We start from the raw sequence: 24055 nt of genomic DNA on the forward strand, positions 1-24055 counted from the left end.
TCCTTCTTTGAGAAGGTAACAGATTTTTTAGACAAAGGAAATGCAGTGGATTTAATTTACCTCGATTTCAGTAAGGCATTTGATATGGTTCCACATGGGGAATTATTAGTTAAATTGGAAAAGATGGGGATCAATATGAAAATTGAAAGGTGGATAAGGAACTGGTTAAAGGGGAGACTACAACGGATCATACTGAAAGGTGAACTGTCAGGCTGGAAGGAGGTTACTAGTGGAGTTCCTCAGGGATCGGTTTTGGAACCAATCTTATTTAATCTTTTTATTACTTACCTTGGCACAAAAAGTGGGAATGTGCTAATAAAGTTTGTGGATGACACAAAGCTAGGAGGTATTGCTAACACAGAGAAGGACCGGGATATCATACAGGAAGATCTGGATGACCTTGTAAACTGGAGTAATAGTAATAGGATAAAATTTAATAGTGAAAAGTGCAAGGTCATGCATTTAGGGAGTAATAACAAGAATTTTAGTTATAAATTGGGGATGCATCAGTTGGAAGTAACAGAGGAGGAGAAGGACCTCGGAGTATTGGTTGATCACAGGATGACTATGAGCCGCCAATGAGATATGGCCATTAAAAAAGCTAATGCGGTTTTAGGCGAGGTATTTCCAGCAAAGATAAGGAGGTGTTAGTACCGTTCTACAAGGCACTGGTGAGACCTCATCTGGAATACTGTGTGCAGTTCTGGTCTCGCATGTTTAAAAAGGATGAATTCAAACTGGAACAGGTACAGAGAAGGGCTAATAGGATGATCTGAGGAATGGAAAACCTGTCTTATGAAAGGAGACTGAAAGAGCTTGGCTTGTTTAGCCTAACCAAAAGAAGGTTGAGGGGAGATATGATTGCTCTTTATAAATATATCAGAGGGATAAATATCAGGGAGGGAGAGGAATTATTTAAGCTTAGTACCAATGAGGACACAAGAACAAATGGATATAAACTGGACACTAGGAAGTTTAGACTTGAAATTAGACGAAGGTTTCTAACCGTCAGAGGAGTGAAGTTCTGGAACAGCCTTCTAGGGGGAGTAGTGGGGGCAAAAGACATATCTGGCTTCAAGACTAAGCTTGATAAGTTTATGGAGGGGATGGTATGATGGGATAGCCTAATTTTGGAAATTAATTCATCTTTGATTATTAGCAGGTAAATATGCCCAATGGTCTGTGATGGGATGTTAGATGGGGTGGGATCTGAGTTACTACAGAGAGTTCTTTCCTGGGTGCTGGCTGGTGAGTCTTGCCCACATGCTCAGGGTTTAGTTGATTGCCATATTTGGGGTCGGGAAGGAATTTTCCTCCTGGGCAGATTGGCAGAGGCCCTGGAGGTTTTTCGCCTTCCTCTGCAGCATGGGGCACGGGTCACTTGCTGAAGGATTCTCTGCACCTTGAGGTCTTTAAAACATGATTTGAGGACTTCAATAACTCAGACATAGGTTAGGGGTTTGTTCCAGGAGTGGGTGGGTGAGATTCTGAGACCTGCATTGTGCAGGAAGTCAGACTAGATCAGGGGTCTCAAACTCAAATGACCCCGAGGGCCGCATGAGGACTAGTGCATTGGCCCGAGGGCCGCATCACTGACACGCCCCCTTGCTGCCCCTGGCCCCACCCCCAATCCACCCCATCCATGAGGCCCCGCCCCAGCCCGGTCTCTTCTCCACCACCACCCCAAAGCGCGCGCAGTTTTAATAAATATATAAACTCAGTAATGCACCTCACTCAAAGGACAAAACACGCACTTAGATTTACTGCCTAAGGCTCTGGGAGGGAGTTTGGGTGGGGGAGGGGGTCTGGATGCAGGCTCTGTGCTCGATGCAGGCTCCAGGCTGCGGCAGGGGGTGGGGGTGCAGGCTTTGGGACGGAGTTTGGGGATAGGAGGGAGTGCAGGGGTGAGGGCTGTGGGGCTGAGGGCGAGGGGTACATGATGCAGGAGGGGGCTCAGGGCTAGGGAAGAGGGTTGGGCTGTGGGGTGAGGGCTGTGGATGAGGGGTTCATGATGCGAGGGGGCTCAGGGCTAGGGAAGAGGGTTGGGCTGTGGGGTGAGGGCTGTGGATGAGGGGTTCATGATGCGAGGGGGCTCAGGGCTAGGGAAGAGGGTTGGGCTGTGGGGTGAGGGCTGTGGATGAGGGGTTCATGATGCGAGGGGGCTCAGGGCTAGGGAAGAGGTTTGGAGTGTGGGGTGAGGGCTGTGGATGAGGGGTTCATGATGTGGGGGCACTCACGGCTGGGGCAGAGGATTAGGGTGCGGGGGGATGAGGGGTTCATGATGTGGGGGCACTCAGGGCTGGGGCAGAGGATTAGGGTGTGGGGGGATGAGGGCTCTGGCTGGGGCTGAGGATTAGGGTGCAGGGGGATGAGGGGTTCATGACGTGGGGGTGCTCAGGGCTGGGGCTGAGGATTAGGGTGCGGGGGGAATGAGGGCTCTGGCTGGGGCTGAGGGTTTGGGGTTGGAGAGGCTCAGGGTAAGGGAAGCCTGCCTTGCCAGTACTGGCGGAGGGCAGGCACTAGGACCCTGCACCCTAATCCTCAGCCCCAGCCAGAGCCCTCAGCCCCCCCCCCCCGAATCCTCGGCCCCAGCCCTGAGCGCCCCCACATCATGAACCCCTCATCCCCCCGCACCCTAATCCTCTGCCCCAGCCCTGAGCGCTTCCCTTCCCCCCCCCCCCAGCCCGGCCCCGGCGGGTCCCGCTTTCCCCCCCCCCTTACCCGAGCGCGTCTCCGGCGGTCCCGCTCAGAGCCGCGTGGTGAGGGGGCGGGGCTGGGAGCTCCACGCCGAGCGCAGCGCTCAGCCCAGAGCTCCCAGCCCCGCCCCCTCCCCACGCGGCTCGGATCGGGGCGGGGCTCAGGCGCTCGGACGGAGACTCGGCGCTCTATGCGCCGAGGCTCCAGGAGAGGGGCGGAGGCGGGAGCCTCCGCTTTTCTCTTGGGGGCCCCTGCGGAGCTCCCCTGGGGAGCTCCGCGGGCCGCAGGGTAGAGCTCCGCGGGCCGCATGCGGCCCGCGGGCCGCATGTTTGAGACCCCTGGACTAGATGACCATAATTGTCTCTTCTAACCTTAAGTCTATGAATCTATGAATCCCTATTATCTTTGGGGAGTCTGTTTATACCATACTAGGTATCAGGGTGTTCTGGAATGTGTTTATGTGCATCTCCTGTGCCTAGCACTTCTTAGGAGTTTTTGCAATACTAGCCCTGTTCTTGCCAAGTTCATGTATCGGATAGTGAACCTGCAAGCAGGCAAGTCTTATAACAGGGCCTGGTTTTTGCTCATAACCTGACTCTTGCTAACTTTGCTTTATAGTATCGGGGCCTGAGGCCTTAGGCCTCATACCAGGCCCTTTACACTAGGTCTCATGCTTTCTCTTTCTACTACATTTACTTTGCTTAAAAGCCTTTGGGAGGGACCTTGTCAAAGGCTTTCTGAAAGTCTGAGTACACTAGATTCACTGGATCATCCTTGTCCATGTGTTTGTTGACATCCTCAAAGAATTCTAGTAGATTAGTGAGGCATGATTTCCCTTTAAAAAGCCATACTGACTCTTCCCCAACAAAATGTGTTCATCTATGTGTCTGATAATTCTCTTCTTTACTATAGTTTCAACCAATTTGCCGGATATTGAAGTTAGATTAACAGCATGTGATCACTTCTGGAGCCTTTTTTTAAAACCTATGTTACATTAGCCACTCTCCAGTCATCAGGTCCAGAGGCTGGTTTAGGCGATAGGTTACATACCACAGTTAGTAGTTCAGCAAGTTCATATTTGAGTTCCTTCAAAAGAACTCTTGTGTGAACACTATCTGGTCCTGGTGACTTATTATTGCTTAATGTGTCAGTTCGTTCCAAAACCTCCTCTAATATGGTACAATTGCTCAGCTTTATCACCAAAAAAAAAATGTCTCAGGTGTGGGAACCTCCCACACAGCCTCTGCAGTGAAAACTGATGCAAACAGCGTCACCACAATGGCCCTGTCTTCCTTAGTACTTAAACTATTGATTCTCACTGTCACACCCCTACAGACCCTCCAAAGGTCCCAGGGAGTCCCCTACAGACCTGCACCCTTGGTTCTCCTTCCCCACTTCTTCAGAGCCTGTTCTGGGGTTACTGGCTATGTGGCAGGAACAGAGAAGCTGACCCTCCAGGCATAGTCAGGGCATGGCCCTTTCTATGTTCTGATCCATGCATTAAGATTTCATGACTTGATCCCATGGGCTGTGCTCACTCGGGGTTCTGACTTGGGATCTGGGTCAGAGACATTGTGGGGTCAAGAGGCTCCCTATGGAGGCTGCTGGAAGAGCTGCAGTTACTGCCCAAGGCCTGTCTCCCTCCCTGACTGAGGCTGGGTGGGAGGTGCTCTAGCTCCCTAACACAGCTATGAGCAGTTCCACCCCCCCGACCCGCTGGTACCAAGCCTTGCCCACCCCAGGGGAGCTGGAAACTGCCCTCCCTATTCCACAGCTACTGCCAAAGGCTTCCAAAAATCCAGCCACGAGGCCCTATCTGTACACCTGCTAGCACGCTTACATGCACGCAAGTGCATGCACTCGGCTCCATGCACCAGCACTGGGCAGTTCCCTCCAGCAGGGCAGAGACCAGCCTGGTGGGCTGTGCTCTCCTGCAGAGCCCTCCCCAGCCTGGCTCCAGAAGAGCTAGAGCAGGGGTCTCAAACTCAAATGACCACGAGGGCCACATGAAGGCGGGGCCGAGGGCCTCATTACTGACACCTCCCCCCCCCCGCCGCCACTCCACCCCTTCCAGGGGGTGCAAGAGGGGTGTGGGGTGCGGCAGGGGGCTCAGGGCAGAGAGTTGCTGTGGGGTGCAGGAGGGGTGCGGCAGGGGGCTCAGGGCAGGAGGTTCAACTGCAGGAGGGGCTCGGGGGGCAGGCTCCGGCCTGGCGCGCACTGGGGGCTCCTTGCCTGCTTGCCCACTGCTCTGGGAAGCGGAAAGAACATGGGGGAGCAAGGGCACAGGGGTGTCTGTTGCTGTTGCTTCAGGCACCGCCCCCAGCAGCTCCCAGTGGCCAGGAACGGGGAACCATGGCCAATGGGAGCTGCTGGGGGCGGTGCCTGAAGCAATAGCAACAGATGCCCCTGCGCCTCTCTTCCCCCATGTTCTTTCCGCTTCCCAGAGCAGCGTGGAGGCAGGACAGGCAGGGAGCCAGCCCTGCCCCCGGTGCGTGCCGGACCAGAGCCGTTCTAGGTAAACACTGGGGCTGTGAGGAGCTTGCAGGCCACAGGCCGCGTGTTTGAGACCCCTGAGTTAAAGCACCCCCCACCCGGCCTCAGTCCTCACCTGGAGGGAGCCCCGGAAAGGAGGTCAGTTGCCAGTCCCAGACTCTCTTTGCTGGGCTGCCATTAAGGGAGCCATGTCCATAGAATCATAGAATATCCAGGTTGGAAGGGACCTCAGGAGGTCATCTAGTCCAACCCCCTGCTCAAAGCAGGACCAATCCCCAGTCAGATTTTTGCCTCAGACCCAGGGGTGAGCTGGAGCCGGTTCGCACCGGTTCGCACGAACCCGTTGTTAAATTTAGAAGCGGTTTTAGAACCGCTTGTTAACTAGCTTCCCTGCGAGGGAAGCTTTGATGGGCTCTGCCTGGGAAGCCTGTAATTCCTCCTCCCGGCCGCCGGGGGGCGCTGCGCTGTGCTGCGAGAGCCATGTGAGCTGCCTCCTGGCCCTGTTGCTGCTCCTGCTCTTTGGACCTCTGGCCCTGGGGCTCCTGCTGCTCCCAGCCGCTCCCCCCATGTGAGTATCTGCGCCCCTCCCCCGCCTTCCCTGCCCGCAGCCACCCCCTGCCACAGCCACCCCCCTGCCCGCAGCTACCCGCAGCCAGCCCCTGCCCACAGCCAGCCCCTGCCCACAGCCGCCCCCTGCCCCATCCGCTGCCCACAGCCACCCCCTGCCACAGCCACCCCCCTGCCCGCAGCCACCCGCAGCCAGCCCCTGCCCACAGCCGCCCTCTGCCCGCAGCCAGGCCCTGCCCACAGCCACCCGCAGCCAGCCCCTGCCCACAGCTGCCCTCTGCCCGCAGCCAGCCCTTGCCACAGCCGCCCTCTGCCCCACCCCCTGCCCACAGCCACCCGCAGCCAGCCCCTGCCCACAGCCGCCCTCTGCCCGCAGCCAGCCCTTGCCACAGCCACCCTCTGCCCGCAGCCAGCCTCTGCCTGCAGCCCCTGCCACAGCCACCCCCTGCCTGCAGCCAGCCTCTGCCCACAGCCGCCCGCAGCCACCCCCTGCCCACAGCCACCCGCAGCCCGCCCGTCTGCATCACCTGCCCACAGCCAGCCCGTGTCACTTCCTGCCTCCAGCTAGCCCTGCCCCACGCCCCTATCTGCAGCCAGCCCCACATCCACTGGTGCCCTGCAGTTCCCAGGGCAGTAACCCTGCACACCTGCTTTAATGAGGGGGGGGCAGGGAGCAGCTGGGACCCACACATGTGCACACCCTAGAGTGACCAGACAGCAAGTGTGAAAAATCGGGACGGGGGTGAGGGGTAATAGGAGCCTATATAAGAAAAAGACCCAAAAATTGAGATTGTCCCTGATCACCACCCACACATGTGAAACGGAGCTCATTTCTAGTTCAGCCCCATCTTTTTAAAAAAGAACTTTAGGTAGGGTTAAAATACATCTGTATTTTCCTGGACATGTCAGGCTTTTCGGTTCTTAATCACCTCCTGGGAAAATATGGACGTATGGTAACCCTATTGGTACAAAAAATATATGCTGTCGCACATCCCTTAAATCAGAACTTTTTATAGGGGACCCATTGTTAAATCAGAACTTTTTATAGGGAACCCGTTGTTAAGATTTTGGCAGCTCATCACTGCTCAGACCCCTAAATGGCCTCCTCAACGATTGAACTCACAACCCTGGGTTTACCAGGCCAATGCTCAAACCATTGAGCCATGCTGGCTCTCTGGGCCCATACTGACCCCTCAGGGGCACATGTTCCAGCTCCTCCCCACAGGGCTGAGTGGCTGAGCAGGCCCAATCGCTGCGTGGACAGGCTGTTGGTTAGTGTGTGGTTGCACCATGCCATGTTCAGTGTGGCAGCCGGTATCAAGCGGAGTGCCCCAGGACTGACCCCTGGGGTTTTGTTTAACATCTTTATTAATGATCTGGACGATGGGATGAATTGCACCCTCAGCAAGTTCGCAGATGACACTAAGCTGTGGGGAGTGGTAGATACGCTGGAGGGTAGGATCCTAGACAAATTGGAGGATTAGGCCAAAAAAAATCTGATGAGGTTCAATAGGACAAGTCTCCCACAGTATTCTTGCCAGCAAGTTAAAAAAGTATGGATTGCATGAGTGGACTGTAAGATGGACAGAAAGCTGGCTAGATTGTCAGGCTTAGCAGGTAGTGATAAATGGCTCGATGTTTAGCTGGCAGCCGGTATCAAGCGGAGTGCCCCAGGGGTCAGTCCTGTGGCTGGTTTTATTTAACATCTTCATTAATGATCTGGATGATGGGATGGTTTGCACCCTCAGCAAGTTGACGGATGACACTAAGCTGAGGGGAGAGGTAGATACGCTGGAGGGTAGGGATAGGAATAGACAAATTGGAGGATTGGGCCAAAAGAAATCTGATGAGGTTCAACAAGGACAAGTGCAGAGTCCTGCACTTAGGACGGAAGAATCCCATGCACTGCTACAGGCTGGGGACCAACTGGCTAAGAGGCAGTTCTGCGGAAAAGGACCTGGGGATTACAGTGGACAAGAAGCTGGATATGAGTCAGGAGTGTGCCCTTGTTGCCAAGAAGGCTAATGGCATATTGGGCTGCATTAGTAGGAGCATTGCCAGCAGATCGAGGGAAGTGATTATTCCCCGCTATTCAGCACTGGTGAGGCCACATCTGGAGTATTGCATCCAGTTTTGGTCCCCCCACTACAGAAAGGATGTGGACAAATTAGAGAGAGTCCAGTGGAGGGCAACAAAAATGATTAGGGGGCTGGGGCATATGACTTACGAGGAGAGGCTGAGGGAACTGGGTTTATTTAGTCTGCAGAAGAAAAGAGTGAGGGGGGATTTGATAGCAGCCTTTAACTACCTGAATGGGGGTTTCAAAGAGGATGGATCTAGACTGTTCTCTGTGGTGGCAGATGAAAGAACAAGGAGGCAGATGAAAGAACAATGGTCTCAAGTTGCAGTGGGGAAGGACTAGGTTGGATATTAGGAAAAACTATTTCACTAGGAGGGTGATGAAGCACTGGGATGGGTTACCTCAGGAGGTGGTGGAATCTCCATTCTGAGAGGTTTTTAAGGCCTGCCTTGACAAAGCCATGCTGGGATGATTTAGTTGGTGTTGGTCCTGCTTTGAGCAGGGGGTTGGACTAGATAACCTCCTGAGGTCTCTTCCAACCTTAATCTTCTATGATTCTCTGATTCTAAGATGCTCTGAAATCCGAATCAGAGTATTTACGTGGGGCTTTGCACCAGTCTGAACAGCAGTGTAAGTGAAACTGATGCAGCTCTCCCATGCAGACGTGGCCTTAGCCCCAGCTAGTGTAGCACATTGGCACTTCCCCACTGCTCCCTGACTTCTGATTGCGGCTGCAGACAGCAGCCTAGGAAGGGACTGCCTGCCCTCGAGTGTCGGCCCAATAAGAAGAGCCATCTCATGGCTGCACCACAGTGCCCACTGCGTGATGTGCTACAGACATGTCTCTTCATCACTGATGCCCAGCTGCCAGCCAGGACTATCTCGCTGGGTCTGCCTAGCCCCCTGAGCAGTGGTGCCAGCGGAGGGCACTGCCGGGGCTGGCTCTGGGGTAGGTGTGCCACACAGGCAGGTCCTTCATTGCAGGAGGCTCATGGGTGCAGCCAGTGGGGGGAGACCGGGGACTTCCCTCCAGAGACACCAAGCTGTCTGCTCTGAAAATCGCTTCTCTTTGTTTGCAATCTGCTTCCCGAGTCTTGTTCAGTGTCAGATAAGAGCTGACCCTGCTGAGCCCCCCGCGCCCATGTGTCTGTACCAGGGTGAGCATTTCCCTCCCTCCCCCGCCTTCCTCCTGCCCTCCACTCTGCCCAATCCCACCATTCACCCCCGGCCCCATATGGCACTGAGCCGCACGCTGTCCATTGCACTGCCCCAGGGTGCCTGTCTGTTCCCAGTCAGTCTGAGATGGGGGCCCAGGTGCAGCTCTCTACCCTGAGGAGGGGGCATCTCCAGCCAGCCAGAAGGCTGAGGTTCTTAGGGTACACACCCAGCAAGGTGTGAGAGTGGCCCTGCCTAGCTTTGAAAAGGGCTAGCCCGAGACCCACCCTGTGGCTGAGGCTGACTGGCTGGTGTGTTCTGGGGGACACAAGAGCTCCCTGTTCTGCTGGCTTGTCTCTATCCACGCTGGGTTTCAGAGACAGGGAAGCTGCCTGGCAAAGATTTGGCCAGAGTCTCGGCTAGGCCAGAACCCCAGGCGGGTCTCTATGCTTAATGCTGTCACTCCCCCCGCGCACACACCAGGCCCTGCTGCAGGTGCCCCATTGGAAACAACAGCTCAGCAGTCAGAGCAGCAGCAGCAGGGGCGGCTCTAGACATTTCGCCGCCCCAAGCAGGGCGGCATGCCGCGGGAGGTGCTCTGTCGGTCGCTGGTCCCGCGGCTCCGGTGGACCTCCTGCAGGCACGCCTGCGGGAGGTCCACCGGAGCCGCGGGACCAGCGGACCCTCCGCAGGCATGCCGCAGGAGGTGGCCTGCCTGCCGCCGTCCCGGCGACCGGCAGAGCGCCCCCCATGGCTTGCCGCCCCAGGCACGTGCTTGGCGTGCTGGGGTCTGGAGCCACCCCTGAGCAGCAGTGCCCTCCACCTCCTATGCTCCATGACTGTCTGCCACGGGGACGTCGGGGCAGGCTGCAGGCTTTCAGATCAACAGGGGTAGGGAGCAGGGAAAGGACGGCAGAACCTAGAGGCAGGGAGAGACCAGTGACTGATTCATCACCCAGAGACCCCTTCTCCCTAGGGAGGTCGTGGGGCCCTGGGCTGTATGGGAGCCTGGAACCAGGCTGCCAGATACTAGAGCAGCCAGAGGCCACTCTGATTTCTGCCAGAGGGCATTTTGGCAGCCAGAGCAGCCTAAATATGGGTGTGCAGCACAGTCCGATCCTGGGCCCAGGCATGTCCCCCTTGGCCTGGACCAGATCACTTGGACAGAGCCCAAGGGATGTGCTCGGGGAGGGGTGGTTGCTGAGAGTGCCCAGGCTGTTCTCAAGCAGCTGAGTAACCCACAGGTTGATTCCGATTCCCCAGTGCAGACTCTGGGCTAGGTGAAATGGCCCCTTTCCTGTAGCACTGAAGCCTGGTCTACACTAGGCGTTTAAACCGGTTTTAGGAGCGTAAAACCGATTTAACGCCACAACCGTCCACACTAGGAGGCACCTTATATCGATTTTAATGGCTCTTTAAACCGGTTTCTGTACTCCTCCCTAACGAGAGGAGTAACGCTAGTATCGGTATTAACATATCGGATTAGGGTTAGTGTGGACGCTGATCGACGGTATTGGCCTCCAGGAGCTATCCCACAGTGCAGCAGTGACCGCTCTGGACCGCAATCTGAACTCGGATGCAGTGCTCAGGTAGACAGGAAAAGCCCCGCGAACTTTTGAATATTTCCTGTTTGCCCAGCGTGGAGCTCCGATCAGCACGGGTGACGATGCAGTCCGAAATCAAAATAAAAAAAGAGCTCCAGCACGGACCATGCGGATGTGATCACTGTAAGGGCAGGCAAATCCGTTCTATCAGCGCTCCGTTACAGAAGATGAAATTCAGAATCCTTTTTTAAAAATCTCCAGACAGACGCCATAGCAGGGACTCAGCGCACTGCAGCGTGACAAGCGTAACGGAAAGCCAAAGAATCAAATGGACGCTCATGGACTGGAGGACTGAAGCTATCCCACAGTTCCTGCAGCCTCCGAAAAGTATTTGCATTCTTGGCTAAGCTCCAAATGCTTCTAGGGTCAAACACAGTGTCCGCGGTGGGTCAGGGCATAGCTTGGCAATCTACTCACCCCACCCACCCACCCCCAGAAGCGAAAGGGAAAACAATCCTCTGACTCTTTTACATGTCACCCTATCTTTACTGAATGCTGCAGATAGACACGATGCTGCAGCTGTCAACACCAACATCCTCACTCCCCCCCTGCCATGGGTGGCTGATGGTACAAAAGGACTGGTAACCGTCCTCGTCATCAGCCTATTGGCACATGGGGCAGTAACCATGCTGACTAGCATCCGTCAGGTCGATCAAGGGCTCCTGGCCCTAATTTTTTCTGGTGGATGGTGCAGTATGGCTGGTAACCATCGTCATCATAGCAACAGGGGGCTGAGCTCCATCAGCCCCCACCCTTCATGTGTAAAGAACAGATTCAGTTGCCCCTGGACTAGCAGAGGGATGCTGGGCTTCTCTCCTACACACTGCTTAATGTCCTGTCTGGACTATCATAGCAGCTGGAGGCTGCCTTCCACTCATTTCTCACTAACAAGTCACCATGTCTTTTTATTCCTGCATTCTTTATTACTTCATCACACAAGTGGGGGGACAATGCTACGGTAGCCCAGAAAGGCTGGGGGAAGAACGGAATCAACAGGTGGGGTTGTTACAGGAGCACCCCCTGTGAATAGCATACAGATCATAGTTTCTGCAGGATCTGACACAGAGCAGCTGTGCTCTCTGGTTCTATGATACAGTGGTTATCTAGTACACTTGCCTATATTCTAGGCAGGACTGATTCTATTTTTAGATACCAAAAAGGAGGGATTGACTCAGGGAGTCATTCCCAATTTTGGCTTTTGCGCCCCTGGCTAAGAGCAGCCAGGGGCACTTATGACAGCAGCAAATGGTACAAAAGGACTGGTAGCCATAATCATCCTCACCAGTTCCAATTTATGGAAGGGTTTGGATGGTGCAGTATGACTGGTAACCATCTCTGCTGTCATGCAAAAGCAAAAGCATGCTTCTGTGTAGCGCTGCTGAATCGCCTCTGTGAGCGGCATCTAGTACACATACGGTGAGAGTCACAACAAAAGGCAAAACAAGCTCCATGATTGCCATGCTATGGCATCTGCCAGGGCAATCCAGGGGAAAAAGGCGCGAAATGCTTGTCTGCCGTTGCTTTCCCAGAGGAAGGAGTGACTAACGACATTTACCCAGAACCACCCGCGACAATGATTTTTGCCCCATCAGGCACTGGGATCTCAACCCGGAAGTTCCAAGGGGCGGGGGAGGCTGCGGGAACTATGGGATAGCTAGGGAATAGCTACCCACAGTGCAACGCTCCAGAATCCGACGCTAGCCTCGGACCGCGGACGCATACCACCGAATTAATGTGTTTAGTGTGGCCGCGCGCACTCGATTTTATAAAATCTGTTTTACAAAACCGGTTTATGCAAATTCGGAATAGTCCCGTAGTGTAGACGTACCCTGAGTCTCATCGCTGCCAGGGGCTTGTCAGCTGGCTGACCTGAGCTGGCTTGTTTGTGAGACCCAGGAACAGATGCTGAGGGGGGTTGCTGAGTGAGAGCTGTTTGCAATATCTCTCACAAGCCAGACTCTTCTCCTAGCACTCCCACAGCCCTCTACAAAGGAGAGGAAGGAGCATGTTTCCCATGTTACAGATGGGGAAACTGAGGCACATAGCAGGGGAGTGACTTGCCCCAGGTCACCCAGGGGTTGGTGGCCAAGCTGGGAACAGAACACAGGCTGCATGACTTCCAGGCTAGCCCCTAGCTTGTGAAGCATGCTACCCCTCCTCGCAGTGAATGGAGGGGAGTGAAGAGTGTGTCTAGTGGCTGGCGCAGAGCTGAGTGCTGGGTCCCCTATGCTCTGCCACTGACTCAACATTAGGCCTTGGGCAAGTCCTGAGGCCCACCCAGATTTTCACAAGTGGCCAGTGGTTTGGGGTACTGCAGTGGAGTACTCCCAGGCTTTGTTCTGCGCAAGTGCCCCCCTGCCCAGCTTCTGTGGGCCTCTCAGTGCCACTGAGGAGTACAGCCTGGGTATCAAGTCTCCCTGCCTGTTCCTGACCCTGCTCATCCCTAGGGAACAAGCATCCTTAGCCAGTGTCTGGAGGCCCTCCAGGGGCCCAGCACCCCATCCCAGCAACCAGGGCCAGGCTGAGGGAACCGGAGAGCTCTCTGGGAACATCAGCCTCTCGGTGCCAGTCTAATGGGGTCTATCTCTAATGCCAGGCTCTTGTGGGCTGCTGGCATTCCCATTAGGGCAGCGCCCGGGGCAGTGGCTGCGGGAGCTGGAGAAGGGCCGAGCACCACGCAGGTCCACGCCATGGCTGCCTGTGGCAATGCCCAGCCCTGCCTGGCACAGTGCAGCCACCCTCTTGCCCACAGGCCCCACCAGTAACCCCAGCTGTGGGACCTGCTGCGCCAAGGAACTGAGCTGCATGTCCCCCAGTCCCCCGGCATGTCAGCACTGACACCAGGAGAATCACTACCCTTTTCTTTGCCTGGGCCATGGCTCATGCCCACCAGGCGGGTAAATCCTCCTGGGACCGGGGTGCCTGGCAGTGACACCAGTGCTCGAGCCAGTAGCAGGAGGCTCTGCAGCCTTGGGGCAGGGCCAGCCTCTTGGACTCGGGACCTGCTGCTGGGCAGAGAGGCCTGAACGACAGGGAGGGGTGCAGAGCCCCGGGCTAGGGGGCAGTGGCTGTCATTGACATTAGGGCTCTGCCCTGTCATGTACTGGGCAGAAGCATTTGGAGCCTCTGGGCCCAGAGCAATGCACCTCTGTGTCTGGCAAGAGCCCCGTCTCGCTGGGAAGCCTGCATGTGCCAACCCCGTGCGTGCGCCACCCTCTGCCCATGTGCCAGCCCCTTCCGTGCACACCACCTCCCCATGTCAACCCCTCCACACACACCACCCCTTGCCTGCATGCCAACCGCTCCCTGCATGCCACCCCCTGCATGTGTGCCAACTGCTCCATGCGTGCCACCCACTACCCATATGTCATCCTCTGCCTGCATGCCAACCACTCCATGCATGCCGGCTGCTGCTCACATGCCACCTCCTCCACACTCATGCCAGCCCCTCCCTGCACACTGCCCATGTGCCACTTACTCCTCACAGGCCAACCATTCCATATGCACCACCCCCTGCCCGCGCACCACCCACTGCCTGCATGCCACCCCCTTCCTGCGCACCAGCCCCTCCGCACATGCCATCTCCTCCTCATACACCAGCCACTCCCCGTGCACCATGTGCTCGCCCCTCTGCCCAAACACACCCTTCCTCTGCGCACCAACACCTCCAACTCTTCTCTTCTCTTCCAGTTGACCAAAGCATGTTTGAGAATTCAAACACAGCCCCCACACCAAAGCTGCAACACAGCCAGTCTGTCTCCAAAGCCTCACTGGGGCCCCCCCCAGCAGCTCTGCCAGCCGCAGCTGAGGCTGGACTGCGGGTAGGGAGCAGCCAGCACCTTAAGAACCTGAGCAAGGCTGTTGGGGCCAAAGTCAACGACTTCCTGCGCCGGAAGGAGGCCGCCAGTCTGGGAGAGGTGGGAGTGACCGAGGTCAATGCCAGCGCGGGGGCCGAGCTGCCGGGCGGGATGCTCGCTCTGCTGGGGGACCAGGCCCACGATGCAGGGTGAGTCTCCCCTCAGGCGTTGGCTGACTGACTGCATGCTGACCCCTCCCCTCCCCCGCAGCTGGAGCACATGCTTGGACTGCAGGGCCATGCTGCAGCCGCGGCGCAACAGCCCTGGCTGGGGGATGCTGCGCAATGCTGCTCCCACCTCTCTGAGCCCCTCCTGTCCCGCTCTCCCCCTCCTGCATGCCCTGCCCTTCCCCTTCCAATGGCATCTGGGACAGGCTGGCTGCAGGAAGCTCTTCCTGCTGAAAGGGGGTGACTCGTGGCCCAGCTTGGGACTCACTGCAATGTCCAAGGAGGAGGGGAGCTGCTGCACAAGGGCAGAGCTGTGCGAGGAAAGCTACAGGGGCCTGCCCTGCAGCCCAGGGCTGCTTTAGCCCCTTTCCCATGGACCCGTCCCTACATTGAAGCCCTGTCTCTCCAGTTGGAAGCGAGGGCTGTGCCCCTCTCTAGGGCCGGCAGCAGGAACTGACGCATCCCAAGACAGCAGGGAGGGATTTGAAGCAGTGGGTGGCCGCGGTGAATAAAAGCAGCCCTAGGAACTATTTGACCTACTGCATTACTTTTACACCAGTAGTTTCTGCTCCCAGAGCCTGCCTGTCCAAAGGGCCTTCACTGCAGCACCCTACAGATGGGAAACTGAGGCACAGAGTGGCTGAGTGACTTGCCCAAGGTCACACAGGGAATCTGTAGAAGAGCAAAGAATTGAACTCAGGTGTCCTAAGCTAGCACTCTCTCCTGGCCCTCTTTCCTCTCTGCCATTCAGTCTGTGCGGTCAGCACTCAGCACACACAAGTTGTCCTGCTGCTGGGAGTGTGCTTGTGTCCGTGTGAGCTGATACCATATTAATGCCTTAGACCCCATCAAGCTGGCTCAGCGCTTGGATGGGAGTGCATCCAGGGAACCCCCGGGCAACTGTCAGCGCTGTGTCGGGTGTTATTGTCGCTTACCGAAGGGCCATTGTGCTTGCAGGCATGTGCTGTTGGAAACCTTTCCCCGGCTCGACCCGCCGCCCCCGGCAGCCAAGAAGCGCACACCCCGGGCTTTGAAGACCCCTCTGGACATGCTGATCTCCTCCCAGCCGGTGGTGAGCAGCCTGGAGTGCAGTGCCGAGGCGCTACCTGAGCAAGGCCAGGAACATCCCAAGCAGGCTGCCCAGGGGGAGCAGTGGAAGGTGGCATGGGACATGTCTCAGCCAGAGGGCAGTGCTGAGCTGGGTGCTCCTGGCACAGCGGTGCCAAACGGGGACGGGCCCTCGCACAGCAGGGTCCTCTCAGTGCCTGACCTCATCCATGAGGAGAACCTGGAGGGCAAACTCAAAGCTGCTGACCGGCAGGCAGCGTCTCCGCCCTGCCCAGAGAAACCCACCCTCAGACTCAGCTGCCTGCTAGAGTACCAGCCCCCCGTGGGCGACGTCCAGCCTGTGGCACAGCCCTCCAGCCTAGAAAATGAGGGACCCCACCCAGACCTCCTGTCCTTTGAGTAGCAGCCCCCATGTCTCAGGGGAGTCAGCCACTTCCCCCCTCAAGAACACCCCTCCCCATCTGCTGCATTGTGCCCTGCAGGCGTGGAGGTCGGGGGCTGGGGGCATGCTGACTGCACTCTGGGGGCGCTCAGCAGTGACTTCTGTCCAGGGGGCTCAAAGAGAAGCCCAGCCCCTGCCCGCTTGTCCCCTCAAACAATGGCAGGGCATGGGGGTGATTCTCGGGGCTGTCCACACAGTCACTGCCTACCCTCCCCCTGGGCCTTAGTGCAGGCTGTGCAAGTGAGCACTGCTCACCGAGGCCAGGCCTGCACAGGCACCCGGGGTGGAACTTCCATTCTCTCCCTTCAGGGTCTCCAGCCATGCCCTGCACCCCCTGCTGCCCTCCTGTCCTGGTAGCTGTCTCACAAGCAGCCCTGAGGCTGATGGCAGGGGCAGGCCTTGTGCCATTTGCCACAGGTCCCTCTCGAGTCCCTCATACACAGTTCCTGCTCCTGCACTGGCCGGCGGCAGTGCCTGCATCTCCAGCAGCACCTTTCCCTGAGCTGTGCAGGGTGAGGGGCACTGGGCCTGGTCTCTCAAGGGGAAGCCAGTCTGCCCCTCACACACAGATTGCCCCACTCTAGGGCTCCCTCAGGCTGCTCTAGCCCCTCTGGGCCATACCCCATCTGCAGCAGGGACTGGTCTCTGCTGGCGGCTGCGAGAAGGGAAATGACTTGATGATGGCTCACGTGCCTTGAAGGTCATGGCCCTGAGGCACAGCCCACAGGACTGGTGTCTCCCACCTGCACTGTAAAATGCCCAGCGGCTGTCAGGGCTGCCCAGAGGATTCAGGGGGCCTGGGGTCTTCGGCGGCAGGGGGCCCCCGCCACTGAATTGCCACCGAAGACCTGGAGCGAGTGAAGGACCCTGCTCCGGGGGCCCAAAAAAACTCTCGTGGGGGCCCCTGCAGGGCCCAGGGCCTGGGGCAAATTGCCCCACTTGCCCCCCACCCCACCCCAGGCGGCCCTGGCGGCTGTGCCAGCTGGAGCCACGCATGCTCTGTCAGCTGCAGAGGCAGGATCACTCAGGGGATTGGGGTGCGGGAGGGGGTGAGGGCTCCGGCTGGGGGTGTGGGCTCTCGGACGGAAACAGGGATGATGAGTTTGGGATGCTGGAGGGGGCTCTGGGCTGGGGGTGGGGCTGAGGGGTTTGGAGTGTTGGAGGGGGCTCCAGGCTGATGCAGGAGATTGGGGTTTTGGAGGGGGTACGGGCTCTAGGCTGGGGGTGCAGGATCTGGGATGGGGCCAGAAATGAGGGGTTCAGGGTGCAGAAGGGGGCTCTGGGCTGGGGCCGAGGGGTTCCGAGTGAGGGGTTGAGGGCTCCGGCTAGGGGTGCGGGCTCTGGGTGCGGCTGGGGATGAGGGATTGGGGTGCAGGAGGGGGCTCCAGGCAGGGCAGGGGGTTGGGATGCAGGAGGAGATGCAGAGTGCGGGCTCCAGGATGGAATTAGGGCATTAGAGGGGGTTCTGAACTGGGGCAGGGGTTTGAGGTGAGGGACGGGGGTTGAGGTGCGGACTCCAGCCCTAAGTGGAGGGACAGCTATGGGGGCTCTGCACACGGCCCCTGCCTGCAGGCACTACCCCCACAGCTCCCATTACCCTCTGTTCCCAGCCAATGGGATCTGCAGAGCCGTCGCTCTGGTTGGGGTCAGCACACAGAGCCCTCATAGCCACGCATCAACCTAGGAGCCGGAGGGACATGCCAACCACTTCCGGGGGCTGTGCACAACCAGACAGGGAGCCTGCCAGTCCCGCTGCACCGATAGCACCACCAACCGGACTTTTAATGGAGCTGCCAGGGTCCCTTTTCGACCGGGTATTCTGATCTGCCAAACAAAGGAGCCACTGCCCTTTCTGTACGCACATGCGCACATGCCTCTTCCATGTCTGAACCCGCTGCAGTGAGCAGGAGAGACCCCGACTGGATCCTTAAAGCCCTCAGGTGCCTTTGTCTTTCACAACAGTGCCTAGCAAGCAATCCCTGATTCTGGGGGGACGTAAAGCCAGGGAGAACAACCTCTATCTGCCACGCTGTATGGAGCTGGAACCAGCTGGGGGCATTGTAAGGAGCCAGAATCTTGGAAGCTAGTTGCCTGGGAGCTGGATGGGCTGGACCCTTTCCTGCTGAGAGGTTTGAGTTCCCTTCATGGGTCTGGCAGGTGGCAAGCGATGGTAGGGGAGGTTGGAGTTGGAGCTTACTCTAAGGCTTGCTGTTGCCTCTGGGGGTTGAGCACATGGAGCTGGCTTGAGAGATCTGTATTTTATGACTCGGCCAGCTCCAGTGGTGGAGCACAATATGCAGAAGTGTATCTGAGACTGGGGGCATGGAAGTGTGCATGTCACAGTGGCGAGTGTGAGCCTCTCAGTGCGTCTCAAGGAAAGGAACTCCTCATCCCTAGGAAACGGGCTTTGGCCAGGTTCAGAGACAGAGAGCAAAAAATATCAGGTGGAAAATCCCCAAAGGCCAGATTCTTGGCTGGTGTGAACTGACATAACGCTGTTGGACTTAAGTGGAGCTCTGTTGATTCATTCTGGGTGGGGATTGCGCCCGAATCTTCAGGGAACGGAGGAGAGTGTATATTTCCCATCCCAGCTCCACTAGAGCCACCCATTGCAATGAAACTTTGCTGTTCACACCAGGGCTTAAATTCTCATAGAGTATTTCCCGGAGCCCCCCAGGCCTTCCCCAACATGCTATGAAAACTCCAGGGGGAGTGAAAATATTTACCAGAGCTCCGCTCCAGACAGCGCTGGCTGAATTTCAGCCCTGGTTCAGACCCATTGCCTTGCCTGCACTGAGAGAAATGCATAGTTCCATTGCTGAGATGATAGGAGGGGCAGGGGCAGAAGACCAGGCTTTTCAACTACTTTACAAATGAAGTTTTGTGGGTGGAGCCAGTTTTGTACCATCCAAATCCACCTCATTGTCCTACTGAGGTAATGAGGCCATGGCTATTGATGGGCCCTTTGGTTTGGGAAACAGACACTATGAGTAATGTACTAGCCAGGCTGAGTGCCAGCTGCTGGGAGGATGTCCTCTTGATCTTTAATTCCCAGGGAAAGGGACCATCTGAAAATGAATGATACATACAAAAGAGTCCAATGGGTGCTGCAATGTGCCAGATGATTTTTGATACAAAATGAACCATGTATATGTGTGTAGATTCTGTATATGTCCAAAGCTACTACAAATAGAAATCTGTATAGAATTATACAGTTTCTGTAAGCACCTATATAATGTATTACAGAAACACCAGAAAGTCTCTTTGTGTAATGAAGCAGTCTCCCACTGCACCAATGTTCTGAAAAGCCCAGATTTAGCCCACTGTGCTTGGAGAGCCTCTCTTTATATCGTTTAGGATGTGTAGGTATTCTGGAGGAAATACACAGATTGCACAATAAAAATTTTTTCTCCATTGTGATGAGTTTTCTCAAGGATAGCTGAGTCCAGGGAAATGGGCTTGTTCTTCGAGATGTGTTGCTCATGTCAATTCCATGCTAGGTGTGCGTGCACCCCGTGCACCGCTGCTGGAGATTTTTCCCCTTGTGGTATCCATAGGGCTGGCTCTGGAGACCCACACTCATGCACTGGTATAACGGGCGTCGCCAGCCCTGCGCCCACTCAGTTCCTTCTTGCTGCCTGTGATGGTGGCTGGAACATTGCTTTCGCTTCAGCAAACCTCTAGTTGTTTTTCCTGATTCTCGCTGTAAATCGTTGTTAGTAGTTGTTGTTACAGTTTAGTGTAGGATCGTTTCTCATTGTTAGTTAGTCCCCTTACAGGACATTGTTCCTCAAGTTCTTGGTGGGTCACAAACACTATCAATTTATGGTGCTCTGCTTCAGACTCTCAGCAGCCCCAAGAGTCTTCATGAAGTGTATGGCAGTGGTTGCTGCCTTCCTTAGACGCAGAGGATGGCTGGCTGATAAAAGGCTGCTTGATGGACCAAGTTCAGAACAGCATCTCGGTGACAATGACCACCTGCAGATCTCTGGGTCTTCCCATACATGAGCAAAAGTCGACATTGATCCCAGTGCAAAGGATAGAATTTAAAGGAGCCATGCTCAAAGCCTCCCAAGCCCAGGCATTCCTCCCAGAAGCCAGGTTCAAAGCCATCACAGACTTGATCTCTGCTGTTAGCTCACCTGCTGATGACTGCCCAGGATGTCTGCAGCTTCTGGGCCACATGGCGGCACCTACTTATGTCGTGCGACACATGCGCCTGCACCTCAGACAGCTCCAGATGTGGCTTGCCTCAATCTGTTCACCAAGTTTGAGCCTCACTATCCCAAGGTCAATCCTAGCTTCCTGCTGTGGTGACTGGACCCAGTGTCAGTCCTCTCAGGTGTGCCCTTCAAGACCCCGCAGCCTGCGATAATGCTGCATGTCAGACCTGGGGTGGGGAGCCCACCTCAGCAACCTCAGGACTCAGAGTCTCTGGGCAAGAGACAAGATGCCTCTCCATATAAATGTGAAGGTGCTCAGGGCAATCCACTTGGGATGCAAAGTGTTCCTCCTCAAGCTTGCGGTGCAAGTGTTGACGGACAATACAGCAGCGATGTTTTATGTCAACAAGCAAGGAGGGGCCTGCTCCAGTGTCCTTTGTCAGGAAGCCCTCGGGCAAGGGAACTTCTGTGTGAAGCATTCTGTGACAGGTTTGGTCACAGGGATCCCCTTGGGACTGTCATCTGATGTGCGGAAATTACTTCTGAACCTGCCAGCTTGGGACTCCAGAACCCTGCCTTGTTCAGCCAGACACGCTAGCCTGCTGCAACACAGACTCAAGGTCTGGACCACACCCCAAAGCTGCAGATTTTAAGCAAAAACAGCTTAGCAGGTTACTGCTCCAGCACCCAGACACTCAGTTCCCAATGAGATCCAAACCCCAAATAAATCGGTTTTACTCTGTATAACACTTATACAGGGTAAATTCATAAATTGTCCACCCTCTATAACACTGATAGAGAGATATGCACAGCTGTTTACTCCCCTGGGTATTAATCACTTACTCTGGGTTAATTAATAAACAAAGAGATTTTATTAAGTATAAAAAGTAGGATTTAAGTGGTTTCAAGTAATAACAGACAAAACAAAGTAAGTCACAAAGCAAAATAAAATGAAACATACTAGTGTAAGCCTAATACATAAAGAAACTGATTACAGGTAATATCTCACGCTCAGAGATGTTCCAATAAGCTTCTTTCACAGACTAGACTTCTTCTTAGTCTGGGCCCTGGTACAGTCCTTTCCCCGGTACAGGCCTTCTTAGTTCCAGCAGACATCTCAGGTGGTAAGCAGGGATTTTCTCATGACTGGAAGCCTCTTTTGTCCTGTTTCACCCCCTTTTATAGCTTTGGCACAAGGCGGGAGGTTTTGGTCTCTCTGGGTCCCCATCCCTCCTTCTAATTGGAAAAATACCAGATTTAAGATGGATTTCATTATCAGGTGACATGGTCACATGTCACTGTAAGACTTCTAGTCTCTATTCCCCATGGGCTGGCCCACATGTACACAGGAAGGCTTTCAAGTGACTAAGGCCATTTACAACTGATTGTTTCTGGAGCACCCTTAATGGCCTCCACTTAATATATTTACATCAGTGATACAAGTTTATATCTTATTCTCCTAACTCCAAATATAGAAATAATACATGCAAACAAATAAAATAAACACACTTAGTAAATTACAAGCTTTCTAATGACACCATACAAGGGGTATTTAGTGTAAAGCATATTCCAGTTATGTCATATTCATAAGAGTATTTCCATAAAGCATATGGAGTGCAACGTCACACATTCCATCCACATAGAGGCCATACACCTCCCAGGGGAATCTGTTCTAGCAGATTGCCTCAGCAGGTCCTTCTCCTCTCACCACAAGTGGTCTCTCCACCTGGAGATAATCCCGCTGTTGGGGACTCCCCAGGTGGATCTGTTTGCCACAGCAGAGAACAAGAAGTGTCACCTCTTTTGCTTGAGACTCAGCCTGGGCAGGGAGCACTATCCAATGCCTTCCTCCATCCATGGTCAGATGGCCTGCTGTATGCTTTTCCACCAGTTCCTCTGGTTCACAAGGTGCTCTTGAAGATAAAAGCGGACAAGGCAAAGGTCATCCTGATCGCTCCGGCGTGGCCTTGCCAGCATTGGTTCAGCATGATCCTGGACCTTACAGTCGCAGTCCCATGGACTCTCCTACTCAGACCGGCCTTAATCTCACAGGATCAAGGATGGCACCTCCATCTGAACCTTGCAGGGCTGCTGCATGGCTGAATCTGGAGGGGTGAGTGTGCTCTGAGCAGGTGCAGCAGGTCGATAGGTAGTAGAAAACCCTCTATCAGGGCGACCTACTTAGCTAAGTGGAAACGCTTCTCATGCTGGACAGTTGAGTGGGGTCTTTCTCCGATGCAGACATCATTGCAGTCCATCCTAGAGTACCTTCTCCAACTAAAGCTCCAAGGCCTGTCACTGTCATCTATAAAAGTCCACTTGGTGACAATATCAGTGTTCCATCCCCCAATCCATGGCAGGTTGGTCTTCACACAGGAAATGATGGGCAGATTTATCAAAGGGCTGGAAAGGCTCTATCTGCAGGTTTGTGCCCCCATCCCGATTTGAGACTTGCATCTGGTGCTGTCTAGGCTCACCAAACCACCTTTCGAGCCTTCGGCATCATGCTCCTTTCTGCTGCTCCCCTAGAAGGTCCCTTTCCTGGTGGCAATCACTCTGGCTAGAAGGGTTTCTGAGCTTCAGGCTTTAATCTCTGAACCCCCTTATACCACCTTCTTCAAGGACAAGGTCTCGCTGTGTCTCCACCCAGCCTTTTTGCCCAAGGTGGTATCACAATTTCACATCAAACAGGATATCTTTCTGCCAGTCTTCTGCCTGAAACCGCAGAAGTCAGAAGAAGAATGGTGTCTGCATTCTCTGGATGTAAGAAGGGCCCTAGCCTTTTATATTGACAGGACAAGACCCTGTCACAAATCAATACAGGTTTTTGTTGCAGTAGCGGACAGGATGAAGGGCTTTCCAGTGTCAGCCCAGAGGATCTCCTCCTGGATCATTGACTGTATCTGAGCCTGCTACAGAAAAAGGGGTCCCCGCCTCCGACCATTATAAAGACACATTCCACAAGAGCTCAGGTGACTTGCATCTGAAGAAGTGGGTATTCACCCACGAAAGCTCATGCTGCAAAACGTCTGTTAGTCTATAAGGTGCCACAGGATTCTTTGCTGCTTCTACAGAACCAGACTAACACGGCTACCCCTCTGATACTTGACAGGCATCCTCAGTGGCCTTCCTGGCACGTATACCAATACAGGACATCTGTAGAGCTGCAACTTGGTCATCAGTGCATATGTTTGCATCGCACTACACCATCACCCAACAGGCCAGAGATTATGCCAGATTCGTCAGAGCAGTGTTGCAAGCTGCACGTCTGTGAACTCGGAGCCCACCTCTAGGGTTCTGTTTGTGAGTCACCTAGCATGGAATCGATATGAGCAAGCACTCAAAGAAGAAAAAATTGTTACGTACCTCTCGTAACTGTTGTTCTTCGAGATGTGTTGCTAATGTCCATTCCAAGACTCACCATCCTACCTCGCCATTGGAGGTGGTGGCAAGAAGGAACTGAGAGGGTGCAGGGCTGGAGGTGCCCCTTATACTAATGCATGAGCGCAAGCCTCCAAGGGTTTGCCAGAACCAGCCCTATGGATACCCCTTGGGGAAAAATCTCCAGCAGCAGTGAAAATCTCAAGCTTCACTTCACATGAGTTGCCCCATTGCCTTCAAATTCTGTGGGTGGTGTTGTGTTGGGGATGGGGGAATATACAGCAGCTCCCCAAACTCTCTCTGTCTCTCACACACAAGCAGAGCACTAGCTTTCACCCAGTTCAGCAAAGTAGACAACTGCATGTTCAATAAGTATAGAAT

The 24055-nt window shown here is 54.9% G+C and overlaps 1 protein-coding gene across 5 annotated transcripts in view; it reads left to right on the forward strand.

Moving 5' to 3' along the window:
* The window catches only part of LOC123375712 (carboxyl-terminal PDZ ligand of neuronal nitric oxide synthase protein-like), a 191375-nt gene extending 174165 nt beyond the window's left edge, over positions 1–17210 (forward strand). For all 5 annotated transcript variants that reach the window (XM_045026885.1, XM_045026884.1, XM_045026886.1 and 2 more), the window contains 2 exons: positions 14287–14602; positions 15578–17210. In XM_045026885.1, coding sequence (XP_044882820.1) covers positions 14287–14602; positions 15578–16091 — 830 coding nt within the window. In that variant the 3' untranslated portion in view covers positions 16092–17210. The remainder of the gene's footprint in view (positions 1–14286; positions 14603–15577) is intronic.
* Positions 17211–24055: the final 6845 nt, after the last annotated feature.

The sequence above is a fragment of the Mauremys mutica genome, chromosome 8, assembly GCF_020497125.1.
Source record: "Mauremys mutica isolate MM-2020 ecotype Southern chromosome 8, ASM2049712v1, whole genome shotgun sequence".
Lineage (NCBI taxonomy): Eukaryota > Metazoa > Chordata > Testudines > Geoemydidae > Mauremys > Mauremys mutica.